The sequence below is a fragment of the Heterodontus francisci genome, chromosome 15 (genome assembly GCF_036365525.1).
Source record: "Heterodontus francisci isolate sHetFra1 chromosome 15, sHetFra1.hap1, whole genome shotgun sequence".
Lineage (NCBI taxonomy): Eukaryota > Metazoa > Chordata > Chondrichthyes > Heterodontiformes > Heterodontidae > Heterodontus > Heterodontus francisci.
This window is the reverse complement of record NC_090385.1, coordinates 94,511,522-94,529,804: the sequence shown is the minus strand read 5'-3', so window position 1 is coordinate 94,529,804 and position 18,283 is coordinate 94,511,522. Positions and strand designations below refer to the sequence as shown.

The following is an 18,283-nucleotide window of genomic DNA, read 5'->3' as shown; positions in this document are numbered from 1 at the left end:
AAGAGATAATGTGCTCATTTTCTCATTGCTGTTTGTGAGAGCTTCCTGTGTGCACAGTGGCTGCTGCGATTCTTAAATTACAGCAGTAGCTACACTTTGAAAGTACTTCATTGGCTGTGAAGTGCTTTGGAACTTCCTGAGGTCATGAAAGGTGTGATATAAATGGAAATTTTGTATTTGCTGTTGCAGTTATTTACAGTAATTGGTTCAGTGAAAGTTCCCCATTGTTGAAAGACCATTTCCTCTATTCAGATTACCAAAATTATAGCTACATAGAACAAGTCATGATTAACAAGCTGCTAGTTGTCCTCATGATTGGATCCCACCAGTGACCAGCTGACTCACACTGAACGGCACAATGCTCACCATGAATCCCATGAACGGCAGTCCCAATATTGCCTCCCCCTTGGCTGTAGCCAATCCTGGAAAGGCATGCTGGGTTGGAATGGCCAGTGTTCCAATCTTGTTGACTCGCCCAGTTGAAGAGATCTGAAGGGAATGCTGTTACTTGTTTTCCATTTTCTGATCATAATGCATTCCAGGGGTAACGAAAATCTTGTGTTGCAAAGATTTGGTAGGCGTTTTTGAGATGCAGTAGCTAACTCATTTTTTCACATTGGATTCACCATATTACAGGGCAATTTATTCCCAACCAATGAGAGGTAAAGGAATGATGGAAAAATATAAGAGAGAGACACAGCCTAAAGAGGAATATCCAATTTATAGCTCATTACCTCACAAGAGGAGTGTGCCTTGGGCTCAGTGATAGCGATCCCACCTGATTGAGAAGGGGCAGGATTGAAACCCCACTCCAGACATTTTTGGCAAGTGGAGACCGGAGCTCCGGCTCAAAATTCTGGATTGACATCCAGCAGGATACTGCGGTGGATGTGGCTGACCCTCCCTCATTGGGTTTTGTGAGCTCATAAAAAGAGCCGGTCATATAGGTCTGACCAATCACCCCCTATCATCTGTCAGCCTATTAATCAGCATGTGAATCCTTTCACTAATTCACTATTTTCCAAGGGCAGAATCCAAAGTTTTCAAATGCCTTCAGTGTTTAATGAGCTTTTGAAAATGTTCTCATGAAAAACCCATCCAATAACAGTGCTGCTACAGAGCAGGAAGTGACTGTTTAGAGTCATGAATCACCCACAACCGCCAGATAATCTGATAAAATGGGGTTTCTATAATTTTACAACTGATGTTTCCTTCTGAAGGATGTTGTGTTGAATCATCATTATTTGCCATCTTAGACTGCACAAAGATAAGTAGAAAAAGTGCAGCAGCATCAGTGGGGGAGAGGGGGGGGGGGGGGCGTGGGGGAGGGGGGAGACTTTGGTCTCCAAGCTATCTGCCCAGAAACCGCCTCATACAATGTACTGCCTTCCCCTCATTTAATTGTGTCTTTGAGTGTCACAATCGTACCTAACTGGTATCGGTGCACAAAGTACCTGAAAGTTTATATACTTTTATATTCATTCTTGGGATGTGAGTGTTGCAGGCCAGGATAGCATTTATTACCCATTGCCCTAGTTGCCTTGGATACAGCTGAGAGGCTTACTGGACCACTTCAGAGGGCAGTAAAGAGTCAACCAAATTGACAGATAGGTATGGACAACAGGTTTCCTTCTCTTAAAGGGTGTTAGTGAACCAGCTGGGTAATAACAACAGTCCAACAGCTTCATGGTCACTTTTACTGATGCCAGATTTATGCTTCCTGATTTAAACAAAAAACAATTAAAAGTATCAAATTTGAACTCGCAAGTCCCGGTTTACTAGTCCAGTAACATAATCACTACACCACACCCCCAGTGAAGTGGAGAGCTAACCAACAATAACAAACAGAAAACACTTATATAGCACCTTTAATGTAGAATAGTAGAATGTCCCAAGATGCTTCACATGAATGTTGTCAGACAAAATTTGACAGTCACATTAAGAGATATTACAACAGGCAGTCAAAAACTTGGTTAAGGAGGTGAGTTTAAGGTAAGGAGTGACTTAAAGGAGAAGAGAGAGATTGAGTGTTGGACAGGTTTAGAGAGGGAATTTCAGAATTTGGGGCCTAGGCAGCTGAAGGCATGGTGCAGCAGTTAAAACTGGAAGTGCTCAAGAGGCCAGAATTGGAGAAGCACAGATGTCTGAGAGTTGTAGGAGGTTACAGAGATAGGGAGGTGCAAACCATGGAAGCATTTGAAAACAAGGATGAGAATTTTAAAATCGAGCCGTTGCTGAACTGTGAGCCACTGCAGGTCAGTGGGCACAAGGGTGATGGATGGACAGGTCTTGGTGCGAGTAAGAAACTGGCAGCAGAGTTTTGGATGAATTCAAATTTACTGAGGGTGCAGAGAAGTTGTTATTCTTCGTAAAATGTCACTTTTACCTTCAATGTGAATAGTTTTGAATCCGAGTAGAGACTGGGATAATAGTAGTGTAAAAAGACAACGACAGGCAAGAGTTCCTAGAGTGTATTAAGGATTATTTTCTATAGCAGTATATTTCCATTCCAATGAGAAAGAGGTACTGCTGGACTTGGTTCTTGGGAATGAGGTGGGTAAGGGAACAATTAGGAGAAAGTTATCATTGTATCATAAGGTTCAGGTTGACTATGGAAAAGGACAAGGAACAATCCAGAGTAAGTATAATTAACTGGGGGAAAGCCAACTTTAATGGGTTAAGAATTGATGTAGTCCAGATAAATTGAAATCAAAGGTTGGCAGGCAAAACGGTAACTGAACAATGGGCTGCCTTTAAAGACAAGATAGTTGGGACGCAGTCAAGCTATATTCCCACGAAGGGGAAACGTAGGGCAAACAAATTCAGAGCTCCCTGGATGACAAAAGAGATAGAGATTAAGATCAAGAAGAAAAAGGGTGCTTTTGGCAGATGTCAGGTGGATAATACAACCGAGAACCAGGCTGAATACAGGAGATTCAGAGGGGAAGTGAAAATAAGAGAAGCAAAGAGAGAGTATGAAAAGAGACTGGCAGCTAGTATAAAAGGGAATCCAAAAGTCTTCTATAGGCATATTAATAATAAAAGGGTGGTAAAAGGAGTGGGGCTGATTAGGGACCAAAAAGGGGATTTACACATGGAGGCAGGGGGCATAGCTGAGGTAGTAAATGAATATTTTGCATCTGTCTTTACCAAGGAAGAAGATGCTGTGCAGGTCATGGTGAAAGAGGAGGTAATTCAGACACTTGAAGGCTTTCAAATTGATAAGGAGGAGGTATTGGATAGGCTGTCTGTACTCAAAGTTGATAAGCACCAGGACCAGATGCGATGCATTCAAGAAAACTGAGGGAAATGTGAGTGAAAATTGCAGAGGCATTGGCCATAAGTTTCCAGTCTTCCTTAGGGTCAGAGATGGTGTCAGAGGACTGGAGAATTGTGAATGTTACACCTTTGTTCAAAAAAGGGTGGAAAGATAAGCCCAACAACTACAGGCCAGTCAGTTTAACCTCCGTGGTGAGGAAGCTTCTAGAAACGATAATTCGGGAGAAAAGTAAAAGTTGCTTGGGAAAATGTGGGTTAATTAGGGTAAGCCAGCACGGATTTGTGATGGGCAAATTGTCTTTAGCTAACTTGCTGGAGTTTTTTGATGAGGTAACAGAGTTGATCAGGGTAATGCTGTTGATGTGTGTACATGGACTTCCAAAAAGCATTTGATAAAGTGTCGCACAATAGACTTGATGAGCAAAGTTATAGCTCATGGAATAAAAGGGACAATAGCAACATGGATTCGAAATTGGCTGAGTGACAGGAAACAGAGAGTAGTGGTTAATGGATGTTTTTCCAGCTGGAGGAAGGTTTGTAGTGGAGTTCCCCAAGGGTCAGTGTTGAGACTCTCGTCGTTCCTGATATATATTAATGACCTAGACCTTGGTGTACAGGGCACCAATTCAAAATTTGCAAATGATATGAAACTCTCAAATATTGTGAACTGTGAGGAAGATAGTGTACACCTTCAAACATACATAGGTTGGGGGAATGGGTGAACTAGTGGCAGATGAAATTTAATACAGAGAAGTGTGAACTGTTCATTTTGGTGGCAAGAGCGCAGAGAGACAATATAAAATAAAGGGTACAATTCTAAAGGGAGTGCAGGAGCAGAGGGACCTGGGTGTATATGTGCATAAATCATTGAAGGTGGCAGGACAAGTTGAGAGAGCACATATTAGAGCATAGAGCATCCGAGGCTTCATTAATACAGACATAGAGTACAAAACAAGGAGGTTATGTTAAACATGTATAGAATACTGGTTCAGCCTTAACTGGAGTATTGTGTCCAGTTCTGGACGTCATTCTTTGGGAAACTTGTGAAGGCATTAGAGGGAGCATAGAAAAGATTCATGAGAATTGTTCCAGGGATAAGGTATTTCAGTTACATGGATAGATTAGAGACGTTGAGACTGTTTTCTTTGGAGAAGAAAAAGTTGAGAGGAGATTTGATAGAGGTATTCAAAATCATGAGGGGTCTGGACAGAATTGATGAGGAAAAACTGTTCCCACTGGTGGAAGGATCAAGAACAAGTGGGCAGAGATCTATTGGCAAAAAAATCAATGAAGTCATGAGGGAAAAGCATTTTCATACAGTGAGTGGTGAGGATCTGGAATACACTACCTGAGAGTGTGGTGGAAGCAGGTTCAATCGAGACATTTAAGAGAGATTTGGATTGTTATCTGTAAAGGAAGAATGTGCAGGGCTATGGGGATAAGGTGGCACCAGGTAAATTACTGTTGGAGAGCTAGTGCAGGTACAACGAGATGAATGGCCTCCTTCTGCACTGTAGCAATTCTGTGATTGTTTTTTACCTTCTAATTTTACGATCTTTTGTCTGCATTAGGTTTTCGGCCACTGAAGCATCCTAAAGACACCACCTGCCGACTCGGGCTCTTTTATTATTCACAACTGTCCAAAACTAGCTCCACACAACACCCCGGGAATGGAGAGCAGGTTTCTTCTCATCTCCCAAGTCTTCATTCTCTCTCAAAACAGTTCTTAACTCTTCCACATTTTTAACAATGAGTTTTGTCAATAAAAAGATGGTAAACACTTTATGTATGTATAAAAAGGCCAAGGAAGAAAACTTCCAGTTGACTGCTGGAGGAGCTGAAATGATTGATTTTTTTTTAAACAGGGAGAAACCCTGCCCCTACTCTGTTATTTAACTAGAAATCTCAAACCCTTTCAGTTGAATGTCAATCTTGATGATGATGTCTGATTAGGAAAGTATAAAGCAGCCATGTTTACTTAAGTCTCCATTAAACTCCACCGGGATTATACCTAAGGCAACTACTTGCACCTCAGGGAAATAAAGGGCTAGATTGTAGATAGGAGAAATGAAGAGGGTGATGTCATGTGATTTTACAAGAAAGTTGGAAATTATTTTAAAACTAGCAACAGACTTGTGCTTTTTTCCAAACACTTTGTTTCTCTGCATCTGAATCCGACTGAAAAGTGGAGATCGTAAATAGATATAGTGAATGAGACGATATGTGTTAACTTCTGGGAAGCCCCGCTGTATCACCTAGCCTCATGGCAAGACGAGCCTTAGCATGATTTCAGAATGAGTGCCCACTCCTGCTCTTATCTCCTTGACTGTTGGTGCCGTGTAGAATCAATGGGTATTTTGGAACCAGCAATGCCAAGGATGTCCATCCCCAAAGCCTAATAATGGGTCTGTCGAGATCAGCCAGCTCACATACTCAGGCTTATGTTTTCTTGCCTGCTGGGTGGTCTTATTTGATTTGGGATTTGGAAAGCACCAATCTGTGTGCTGTTGCCTCATTGTGACTAAATCTTGTTGGCAATACATACAAATTAATAGGAATACAAATATACATTCTTCTCAACTACCCTGAAGGCTCCATATAACACAGCCTACATGACCCTCAAAGACAACAGCTTAGACACCCTAAGCTATGCAATTTATTATTCTCAGCATGTTGTCACATTATGCTGCCCGCTCTTTATAATACATTGGAGTACAATGCTAGGTGTTAGTTTATACATCTTGTTGAACACCAAAGTAAAAAATATAACATTTCAGGTATTGTTCAGATGGAACCTAGGTCTCTGCTTTTGGTGCCCACATATAATGGGTCAGCAAAGCTCATGTGGAGAAGCCACCTCTCCAATACATTGCCTTGAAATCACTTGAGAACCACCTTATGTTCTGCAAAGTCCAAGAGAAGGGAAACAGCGCTATTCTTCAAAAAACATTATTGCTTCTTTAAAAAAAAAGTTAAAGCAAGTCACCCTTTCACTTGGGTAGTCTCGTACCATGGGTCATATTTCCTTGGATCTTTTTGCCTTGTGTCCCTACAAGAAGAACCTAAAGCTGAAAGACCTTATTTCAAGAGCATTGCTCCAAAGCAGCAGTCTTGCAGATGTCATCCTACACAGCCAGATCTGAGGCTCAGGAGGTAGAAGCTGCTTTATGTGTCTTCAGGGAACCTCCAGCTGTGTTGTTGGCTCATTCTGTAACTCAGTTTGGCATTCCTTGCTTTGAAAGGGGCTAATTTGGACTGTGTCCCCTTAATGGCGCAAGAAAGCTGTTGAAAGTGATCGTATGAAAAGGCACAGTCCGATAAAGGTGCAAAGCTGTGTGTAGACTCATGGTGTGAAATTGCTGTACACCCCAATGTATGAGAAGTAGAAGAGGCCAGTGGAGAGAGAGAACCAACACTGCCCTCCCATCACTGACTTTTTGGTGGGGACGGTGGGTGTGGCAGAGGAAAGGGGAGAGAAGATGGTTGCTGAGCAATACACGACAGAACTTAAGTAACGAAGATGATGCATCCACAAAAGGAGTTTAAATGAGATTCTGCATTCTTTTGCTGTGGCTTTGCCAAGTATGACAGCTGAGCCACTGTGTATAGCAATTTTCCTTGAAAGAAGGGGGACTGGAATCCCTGTTTGATAGGAACCTACCTGTTTCTCAGTAGAATTGGGATGGAAGCTTGTGAAAAATTCTGCCAAGATTGTAGATCCTTCATCAATTATGAAGCCCCTTCTCCAACTCCAATCTCTGTATTGATTCGCCAGTTCTGAGTATATTTGTAGGCCCCTGGGGTTCACTAACAACTCTGCCTGTCGTCCATTAGTAACATGGCAATTGTGTGCAGCTTCTTTCAGTCTCCTCACATCTGATCATGGAATAGCACCAAGCTGAATGGGTAGATGCCAGCCAAACACAGTTGTACATTTGTTTGTGAAGTCTGCCTTAAGAAGTGTTCAAGAGTAATTGCGGATGTAGGTGTCTCTAAGTGCAAGATATCTTTGGCAGTTAGCCAATCCCCTTTGCTTGTAAAAATGTAATTGAATTTAAAAGCAAATGTCCCAAGGGTCAATATCCCGAGTGGAGTATGGCTGGGGAGGCGGGAGGCAGTGGTGGCAGGGATTCCCGCTTGACGCACTGCCAAATGTTGGGAAATCAGAGGTGCTGTCCATCCTCCCCCCCCCCCCAGCTCTGTAAATTTCCCAGAATGCCCACCAAATAGCTCAAATGGAAGGGATTGAAGTGTAAATCTGTGCTGAGTGTGACGAGTTCTGTTCGGTTCCAAGCTGACGATAGGTGCAGCCATGGGACATCTTGGAATAAGGTGGGAAGGTTCTGCACTCTCCAGTTGCAGAGCTCACCAGGGTACCCAGGAATGGACAGGTCTCCACATCTAGCCCAAGAGAGAGAGAGCTGCATGTATATATATTTTGTTACTGATCGCCACAGGGTTATTTACACTTTGCTTCTGACTCTTTGGTTTTGTTTTGTGTGCGGCAGTGCAGTGTAAAGATATGCCATTGTATCTTCCTTTTTTTTTACCCTTTCTGTAAATTTACCTTTGCGCGAAGTTTCCTTTTGGTATACATATATATATAGATCACTTAGACATACTTTGCCAAATATTTCAACAAGTGATTGATTTGTGCATGATAATTAGGCAACATATCGATGGCAAATAGATTTAGTTGCCACTAGTGTTCTCACACACATCATTTCATACACAGTGTTGGTACAGTCCTGCATATATTGCAAAATGCCAAGTATTACACGTCATCTGGCACCAGTTCCAGTTATATATTTATCCAGTCAATCCAAGTAAATTTTCATTCTGAATGTCACATCATCAGGCCAATTTGTTTTCTAGAAAATTATAATTTTGTTTTCGAGGTAATCTTGAAAAAGCCACAATTAATGTCTTGATTTAAAGCAATATTTTTGTAAGTGTGTATAAAAATGATAGTGGTGTAAATATAGAAATATGTAATGAGGGAAGAGCAAGTATGTTAGCCAGATCTGTGACCATTAATAGTCTTGTAAATCTGTTTTGTAGATAATGTTTTGTTCTTAGTCAAGGGTTTTGAATGGTTTTATGAATAAATATTTAAATCATCCTCATCAGTTGTGTTGAGTGTTTGTTGGAAATTGTAGAGACTGTTTTGGAATGATGCAGTGTTAGTAGTTTACCTGGAGGTACATAGGAACAGGAGTAGACCATTCAGCCCTTGAACCTGTTCAATCAGTTCATCATGGCTGATCTGTACCGCAGTATCCGTTTGCTCACCTTGGTTACACATTTCTTAATACCCTTTCCTAATAAAAATCTGTCACTCAGTTTTGACATTTTCAATTCACTTCCAGCCTCAACAGCTTTTTGGGCTTCAAGATTATGGCCCTTTGTTCTGGACTCCCCCGTCCACCCCTACCCCTTCCCCAACAACAGAGGAAATAGATTCTCAATTAATTCATTTGATTACCCAGAAGCACCTCAATTAAATCACCCCTTAATCTCCTCTGCTCTAAGGAATAGAAACCCAGTCTATACCCAGGCAAGGTCAATGCTATGTCCATCCACAACAGGAGGGAGGTGGCCCGGATTGGTGGAGGAGTTCCGGATCTGCGTCCTCTAACCACCGCCGAGGAAGAGGCCTTGGAAATGGCAGGCCACACAATCTCAGACAAAGAGACTGGAATCCCTACTCAAGAGAGTGAGAATTGGCTTCAATCAACATACACATCACTTCTGGAGGCCTACATCACGCATGGTTGACATGACGAGATCTGCACAGCCTCACCCACACATGTTTGCATCCTCTTATGTAGGTTGGCACGTACAGGGGGCTGTAGCACGGGGACAGGTGACCACCTCTGAGGAAGGGGACCACTCAGAGGATGCACCGTCCCTTGACTCTTCTACACCTTCCACCGGCGCAGATATTTTCACCTCAGTAGGTACCTGCTCGGCATTAGAGGTAGCAGTGGCAAGGCGGGAGAAGGAACAGGAGCCTGGAGACTTCTGTTCCTGATCCCCCTCCGGTGAGCAGGGAGGTTCAAGTGAGCCTTCAAAGGGAGGCTGCCTCCACATCTGGGGGCTCCCCTCAGGGTGTTCTGAGTGTGGACACTGGCTTCTCAGCCCTCTAGCAGCGAGCTGGACTCCAGCAGCCGTAACTCCTGAGGAGATCCTGCACCTGTGCAGGACACTCTCAGATAGCTAGGGCCCTCCAGGCCTCAGGCAGCCAGAAGACACCTGCCAAAGTCCTCACAGGCCAAGGGGCAGCATGCCTGCAGCCCAGCTACTAGCACAGCGATCACACTGCATAGGAGCACCCACTAATGTATTAAGACCACTTAGCCTCACGTTGGGACTCTCAAGAGTAGGAAATATGTAATATAGTGAGTAATTAAAAGTTCTTTTGTGCAATCATTAACCATCATTGTCAGAAAGCCATGTTCCATTATGTCTTAAGTGTGAGCTGCTGACTTCCCTCTTCCCCCTTCGTGCAATGCCAATGTATCCAAAGCCCTCATTAACTTATGTTCTGCAATGGATGGCAGCGTGCACTGCAGCTGGCTGCAGGTCAGGCAACACAAATGGAAAGGACGTGACAGACTACATATATTATGAGTCTTTAGTGGATTCTCTGAGTGGACATCCGGGTGGCTTGAAACGGGTAATTATGAGGTTGTCTCTTGCCTCCTTGGCGCATTGATCAACCTGTTTGGTCTCTAACACAAGGTCTTCACCCTCCATTGCTGCTTGCCCCTATCCCTCTGCATCCTCGTCAGTGGAGGAGTGTTAATCAGGCATCTCATTGTCATGTAAGGCCTAACCCCTCTGCAGGACGAGATTGTGTAAAGCACAGCAGACCACCACGATATGCGAGACCCCTACTGGGGCATACTGCAGGGTTCCACCGGATCGATCAAGACAGTGGAATCTCATCTTCAGCAGCCCAATGGCCTGCTCGATGGTCGCTCAAGTGGAGCCGTGGCAATTGTACCTCTCCTCTGCTGCATTGTGAGGGTTCCTCACAGGCGTCAGTATCCATGTCTTCAATGGGTAGCCTTTGTCCCCAAGAATCCATCTCTGAAGGTGAGTGGGGTCCTGAAAAGCTGTGGCACCTGGACTGTCGAAGAATGTAGGCATCGTGGCTGCTTCCTGGCAAGCGGGCAGACGTCTGCAGGAAACGCTTTCAATGGTCGCAGACTAGTTGAACGCTGATTGAATGGAAGCCCTTCCTGTTGATGAAGGTGGCTGGCTGGTCCAGGGAGCCTTGATGGCCACATGCATGCAATCTATCACAGCCTGCACCCGGGGAAAGCCAGTGACAGCCCCGAGCCCGATGGCCCGCTCGGCCTGACTGTCGGGGTCAGTCTGATAGCGCACATAGTTTCCAGTCCTCTTGAGTAGGGCATTGGTCACCTCCTTGATGCAGCAGTGGGCTACTGCCTGGGAGATCCCACACTTCCCCTGTGAATCCCTGGAAAGAGCCAGGTGTGTAGAAGTTTAGTGCCACTGACATAGGGTGATCCCCAAATCCCAGAAGTCGCAACTCGTCTTGCAGCAGGGCTCAAAAGTCAATGGAGAGCCGCAGTCCTCGCTTACATTGATGCTCGGACATTTGGAAGTAGCTGATCCAAGTCCAGTGTACGTGAGCCATTCTTGGCATGGCTGGCTGATGTTGCTCTCGTGGTGGAGCTTCACAGGCAAGCACAGCAGCCAATTGGCCCTCCCTCTGTTCGGGATGCTGCATCACGCTGCGGAAATCCAAAAACACAGGGTGCATGAGATCCATGCCAGGTGACCTGTGGGCCTGCAGGTCGCTGCCAATGCAGAAATGACCCTGCCTTGGCAACTGAGCTTTTCACACTTCTCTCAGCAGAGTTTCTGATGGACCTCAGAGCCCAACCTTGCTGATAGCCGATCCTCTCTTCCAGCACTATGAGCAACCAAACGTATCACACAGCGGTTTGGTAACCCAAGACAGCCCGTCCATACCCACAATGAACCTTTGCATAGTCACCAAGACCTCGGACCCTCTTGCACAGGGCCTGAGACCACGAGACCCTGAATCCCCTTGCACAGCAATACAATCTGACAATGACCTCTGAACCCCACCCCCCACCATTCCCTTGTGCAGCAATGCTCAGGGCTGCCTCCCCATCATGGCACTAAAGCCTTCCACCTCAGTGCCAGCAGGTTTTAATAGTTATGAACCTGAAGGCGTGTGAGTGCTGCCTGCAGTCCACTAAATCAAGGCCTGTCATTAAATTGGAAATAATTTGATTTAAATGCATTTAAATAAGCTACTCAACAATTTAAAATAGTTTCCCATTGCATCAAATTCCATAGGTTTTAAGGTACTTGTGGATAAGGATAAGAGTAGTCCTCGGGTGAAGGTGCTAAATTGGGGGAAGGCTAATTATAACAATATTAGGCAGGAACTGAAGAATTTAGATTGGGGGGCGGCTGTTTGAGGGTAAATCAACATCTGACATGTGGGAGTCTTTCAAATGTCAGTTGATTAGAATCCAGGACCAGCATGTTCCTGTGAGGAAGAAGGATATGTTTGGCAAGTTTCGGGAACCTTGGATAACGCAGGATATTGTGAGCCTTGTCAAAAAGAAGAAGGAAGCATTCGTAAGGGCTGGAAGGCTAGGAACAGACGAATCCCTTGAGGAATATAAAGACAGTAGGAAGGAACTTAAGCAAGGAGTCAGGAGGGCTAAAAGGGGTTATGAGAAGTCATTGGCAAACAGGATTAAGGATAATCCCAAGGCTTTTTATACATATATAAAGAGCAAGAGGGTAACCAGGGAAAGGGTTGGCCCACTCAAGGACAGAGAAGGAAATCTATGTGGGGAGACAGAGGAAATGGGCGAGGTACTAAATGAGTACTTTGCATCAGTATTGACCAAGGAGAAGGACTTGGTGGATGATGAGCCTAGGGAAGGGAGTGTAGATAGTCTCAGTCATCTCATTATCAAAAAGGAGGAGGTGTTGGGTGTCTTGCAAAGCATTAAGGTAGATAAGTCCCCAGGGCCTGATGGGATCTACCCCAGAATACTGAGGGAGGCAAGGGAAGAAATTTCTGGGGCCTTGACAGAAATCTTTGCATCCTCATTGGCTACAGGTGAGGTCCCAGAGGACTGGAGAATAGACAATGTTGTTCCTTTGTTTAAGAAGGGTAGCAAGGATAATCCAGGAAATTATAGGCCGGTGAGCCTTACGTCAGTGGTAGGGAAATTATTAGAGAGGATTCTTCGGGACAGGATTTACTCCCACTTGGAAACAAATGGACTTATTAGCGAGAGGCAGCATGGTTTTGTGAAGGGGAGGTCGTGTCTCACTAATTTGATTGAGTTTTTTGAGGAAGTGACAAAGATGATTGATGAAGGAAGGGCAGTGGACGTTATCTATATGGACTTCAGTAAAACCTTTGACAAGGTCCCTCATGGCAGACTGATACAAAAGGTGAAGTCACATGGGATCAGAGGGGAGCTGGCAAGATGGATACAGAACTGGCTCGGTCATAGAAGACAGAGGGTATCAGTGGATGGGTGTTTTTCTGAATGGAGGGATGTGACTAGTGGTGTTCTGCAGGGATCAGTGCTGGGACCTTTGCTGTTTGTAGGATATATAAATGATTTGGAGAGAAAATGTAGCTGGTCTGATTAGTAAGTTTGCGGACGACACAAAGGTTGGTGGAGTTGCGGATAATGATGAGGATTGTCAGAGGATACAGCAGGATATAGATCGGTTGGAGACTTGGGCGGAGAAATGGCAGATGGAGTTTAATTCAGACAAATGTGAGGTAATGCATTTTGGAAGGTCTGATGCAGGTGGGAAGTATACAGTAAATGGCAGAACCCTTAGGAGTACTGACAGGCAGAGAGATCTGGGCGTACAGGTCCACAGGTCACTGAAAGTGGCAACGCAGGTGGATAAGGTCGTCAAGAAGGCATACGGCATGCTTGCCTTCATCGGTTGGGGCATAGAGTATAAAAATTGGCAAGTCATGCTGCTGCTTTACAGAACCTTAGTTAGGCCACACTAAGAATATTGCGTGCAATTCTGGTCACCACACTACCAGAAGGACGTGGAGGCTTTGGAGAGGGTACAGAAGAGGTTAACCAGGATGTTGCCTGGTCTGGAGGGCATTAGCTATGAGGAGAGGTTGGATGAACTCGGATTGTTTTCACTGGAACGACGGAGGTGGAGGGGCGACATGATAGAGGTTTACAAAGTTATGAGCGGCATGGACAGAGTGGATAGTCGGAAGCTTTTTCCCAGGGTGGAAGAGTTAATTACGAGGGGACATAGGTTTAAGGTGCGAGGGGCAAAGTTTAGAGGGGATGTGCGAGGCAAGTTTTTTACACAGAGGGTGGTGAGTGCCTGGAACTTGCTGCCAGGGGAGGTGGTGGAAGCAGGTACGATAGCAATGTTTAAGAGACATCTTGACAAATACATGAATAGGATGAGAATAGAGGGATACGGTCCCCGCAAGTGCAGAAGGTTTTAGTTTAGACAGGCATCAAGATCGGTGCAGGGTTGGAGGGCCGAATGGCCTGTTCCTGTGCTGTACTGTTCTTTGTTCTTTGTTCTTTGCATCGGGGTGTCAGTGCCACCTTGCTGCCTTCTTGCCACTGACAAGTTCCGGAATTGATGTTGCAGCGCTGGATTTTTGGGCGATGGTTCCAATGCAATTCTCTGTCCTCCACGCCACCATTTCTGCCTTAAACCAACCGCATTAAATTCTGCCCAGTAAGTTTCTGAAGGATTTCTGATTTGTGGGTGTGTGGAAACCAAAATTGCAGAAATGACACTTCCTGAGGTCTCACTGCATTCCTTGTTGTGATGGAGCATCTATTTAAAATCTCAGTTGTAAAATGGCAGACATTTAAATGAAGTGTTAGCTCAGTTCTAGCTATCACACCTCTGAGGCAGAAGGTCACAGGTTGAAGTCCCACTCCAGAGACTTGGGCACTTAATCCAGGCTGACACTCCAGTGTCGGACCGAGGGGTGTATCAGAGGTCTTGTGTTTTGGATGAAATGTTAAACCGAGGCCACATTTGCCCTCTTGGGTGGACCATCGCGCTATTTCAAAGAAGAACAGGGGAGTTCTCCCCAATATCCTGGCTAATATTTATCCCTCAAACAATACCAAAAATCTAGATTATCTGGTCATTATCAAGTTTGTGGGAGCTTGCTGTGCACAAATTGGCTACCATGTTTCTTACATTACAACACTGTTTCATTGGTTATAAAGCATTTTGGGACCTCCTGAGGTCATGGAAGGCATTATATAAATCCAAACTTTTTTTCATTGAAATGTAATGGCTCCAATTGTATTAGCATCAAGATGAAAATCTCTATGGTGACAAAATGGCTTGAACTAGAGGAGATTAGTGAACCAGTTGGGCTTTAATGAAAATCCAACCACTTCATGATCATTTTCAGTGACTGCAGCTTTTTGCTAAACGGCACAGTGGCGCAGTGGTTAGCACCGCAGCCTCACAGCTCCAGGGACCCGGGTTCGATTCCGGGTACTGCCTGTGTGGAGTTTGCAAGTTCTCCCTGTGTCTGCGTGGGTTTTCTCTGGGTGCTCTGGTTTCCTCCCACAAGCCAAAAGACTTGCAGGTTGATAGGTAATTTGGCCATTATAAATTGTTACTAGTATAGGTCTTCTTCTTTCTTTTGGGCCTCCTTATCTCGAGAGACAATGGATACGCGCCTGGAGGTGGTCAGTGGTTTGTGAAGCAGCGCCTGGAGTGGCTATAAAGGCCAATTCTGGAGTGACAGGCTCTTCCACAGGTGCTGCAGAGAAATTTGTTTGTTGGGGCTGTTGCACAGTTGGCTCTCCCCTTGCGCCTCTGTCTTTTTTCCTGCCAACTACTAAGTCTCTTCGACTCGCCACAATTTAGCCCTGTCTTTATGGCTGCCCGCCAGCTCTGGCGAATGCTGGCAACTGACTCCCACGACTTGTGATCAATGTCACACGATTTCATGTCGCGTTTGCAGACGTCTTTATAACGGAGACATGGACGGCCGGTGGGTCTGATACCAGTGGCGAGCTCGCTGTACAATGTGTCTTTGGGGATCCTGCCATCTTCCATGCGGCTCACATGGCCAAGCCATCTCAAGCGCCGCTGACTCAGTAGTGTGTATAAGCTGGGGGTGTTGGCCGCTTCAAGGACTTCTGTGTTGGAGATATAGTCCTGCCACCTGATGCCAAGTATTCTCCGAAGGCAGCGAAGATGGAATGAATTGAGACGTCGCTCTTGGCTGGCATACGTTGTCCAGGCCTCGCTGCCGTAGAGCAAGGTACTGAGGACACAGGCCTGATACACTCAGACTTTTATAGGTAGGTGGTAGGGAAATATAGGGACAGGTGGGGATGTTTGGTAGGAATATGGAATTAGTGTAGGATTAGTATAAATGGGTGGTTGATGTTCGGCACAGACTCGGTGGGCCGAAGGGCCTGTTTCAGTGCTGTATCTCTAATCTAATCTAATGAACTGAATTACATTTTCAATGTGCCATGTGGAATGTGAACTCACACTCTCTGGATTTCTGATCCAGTAGCTTTGAGGATGTAAAAATCACAACTCCTGAAGGTAGGAAAATAGCATAGTTAGTTGGAAATAATCACTAGGAGATAATGGAGGCAGCTGCTTGACAAGTCAATCATGGCCGTGCCTCAAATTCTATATAGTATCGGTTACAAAAAGAAACCTGAAGCCCATTTAATAGGAATCACTTGCCACCGAAGTGCTCTTCTACACTTTTTAAGTTAAGCTTTTAACACTCCATGTTATACTAAAATAAATAAATGAACCAATGTTACTCTAATGTGTTGCACAGGCAGGTTTATTAAACAATTACTTCAGCTTACTAATGAATTCTATGAAGCACATTCACTGAGGGAAAAAGCATGACATTTCCCTCCATTTTTCTTTAATCTGTGTCAAGAAAACACTATATGCCAAATGAGGAATATTAGTTAATCAGTTGGAAACTTGCATTAAACTTGCAATGGAGAAAATCTTAGTTAACGCTTTGAAAACTGGCAACCAAGAGGGCAATCGCAATTTGCATCTGAAATACCTCACATTCCAGAACATCCAATTGGAAACACAAGTCTAATAAGAAGCCCAGATAGAACAACGCTTGGGCTAACTGAGCAGATTATCCAGATCACCCTTGTTAGCGGGACATTCAAAGCCATCTTGAGGCATTTATGAGTGGAGATGTCCCTCCAGGTGATAAACACTGACAATACCACCTGAGGGAGATTTGGGCTTTTAGACATTGGACCAAAAATAAAGTGGATTGAGAGAACTATGTGACTGTCTCCCCAGGCTGTGTAAAACTGAGAGTTTTGCTACACACAAAGAGACAAGCAGTAACTGAGACTGCAGCAGCAGAGAAGGCTCTGTGCCTCCTTTCTCTTTCTCTCTCCAGAAAACATCAAGTTTGAAAACCATCTGTGACTGTGGCACCGCCAAGCCTACAGATTGCTACAGTGACCAGGGGAAGAGAACTGCCTACAAGACTGTCTCCAAGAAAACCCTGAGCCATGTGGGCCAGCCACAAAGTGCACTTTCCTCGGTTGAGGAAAAAGGAGGTCATATCCGAAGCACCATCATGGAAGGTAGCATTATCAGAGCAGATGCGTCGGAGACGGAGAAACTGGGAGAATGGAATGGAGTCCTTACAGGAGGCAGGGTGTGAGGAAGTGTAGTCAAGGTTGCTGGGGAGTTGGTGGGCTTATAATGGATATTAGTAGACAACCTATCCCCAGAGATGGAGACGGAGAAGTCGAGGAAGGGAAGGGAAGTGTCAGAAATGGACCATGTAAAGGTGAGAGAAGGGTGGAAATTGGAAGCAAAGTTGATCAAGTTTTCCAGTTCTGGGCGGGAGCAGGAAACGGCACCGATACAGTCGTCAATGTACCGAGAAAAGAGTTGGGGGAGGGGGCCTGAGTAGGACTGGAACAAAGAATGCTCGACATATCCCACAAAAAGACAGGCATAACTAGGACCCATGCAGGTACCCATAGCAACACCTTTTACTAAAGGAAGTGAGTGGAGTTGAAGGAGAAGTTGTTCAATGTGAGAACAAGTTCAACCAGGCGGAGGAAGGTGGTGGTGGATGGGGACTGGTTGGGCCTCTGTTCAAAGAAGAAGCGGAGAGCCCTTAAACCATCCTGGTGGGGGATGGAGGTGTAGAGCGATTGGACATCCATGGTGAAGAGGAGGCGGTTAGGATCAGGAAACTGGAAACTGTCAAAATGACGTAGGGCGTCAGAAGAGTCATGGATGTAGGTGGGAAGAGACTGGACCAGCGGAGAAAAGATAGAGTCAAGATAGGAAGAAATGAGTTCAGTGGGGCAGGAGCAGGCTGACACAATGGGTCTGCCGGGACAGTCCTGTTTGTGGATTTTGGGAAGGAGGTAGAAGCGGGCTGTCCGGGGCTGTGGTACTATGAGGTTGGAAGCTGTAGAGGGAAGATCTCCAGAGGAGATGAGGTCAGTGACAGTCCTTTGGACAGTGGCTTGATGTTCGGTGGTGGCGTCATGGTCCAGAGGGAGGTAGGAAGAAGTGTTTGTGAGTTGGCGTTGAGCTTCTGCAAGGTAGAGGTCGGTACGCCATACAACAACAGCACCACCCTTGTCTGCAAACTTACTTCTTTCTTGTTTATACTCAAGAAAACCTGTCTGATTGGTTCTTTCATGATCACATTAAAGGTAAAAGGTAAATCACTCACTGAGGTGGTAAGCACAATGACTGTTTAAAAAGGAATAAACCCTGTTGCGATCAAATAAGAGCAAGGGCAAGAGGGGAGACTGTAGCCCCCTCTTTACCTGGCCGTAACATCTGACTCTGTGTCCTTTCTTATGACTCTATATGGGATTGATTGGATTGCTCTCCAGAGAGCTAGCATGGACTCAATGGGCCAAATGACCACCTTCTGTGCTGTAATGACTGACTC

The 18,283-nt window shown here is 45.0% G+C and overlaps 1 protein-coding gene across 1 annotated transcript in view; it reads left to right on the top strand.

Annotated features, from left to right (window-relative positions):
- Positions 1 to 8,405, top strand: part of stk26 (serine/threonine protein kinase 26) — a 121,548-nt gene extending 113,143 nt beyond the window's left edge. Inside the window, exon 11 of the mRNA XM_068047868.1 lies at positions 4,851 to 8,405. Within this exon, the coding sequence (XP_067903969.1) occupies positions 4,851 to 4,875 (25 nt within the window). The 3' untranslated portion in view covers positions 4,876 to 8,405. The remainder of the gene's footprint in view (positions 1 to 4,850) is intronic.
- The last annotated feature ends 9,878 nt before the right edge of the window (positions 8,406 to 18,283 follow it).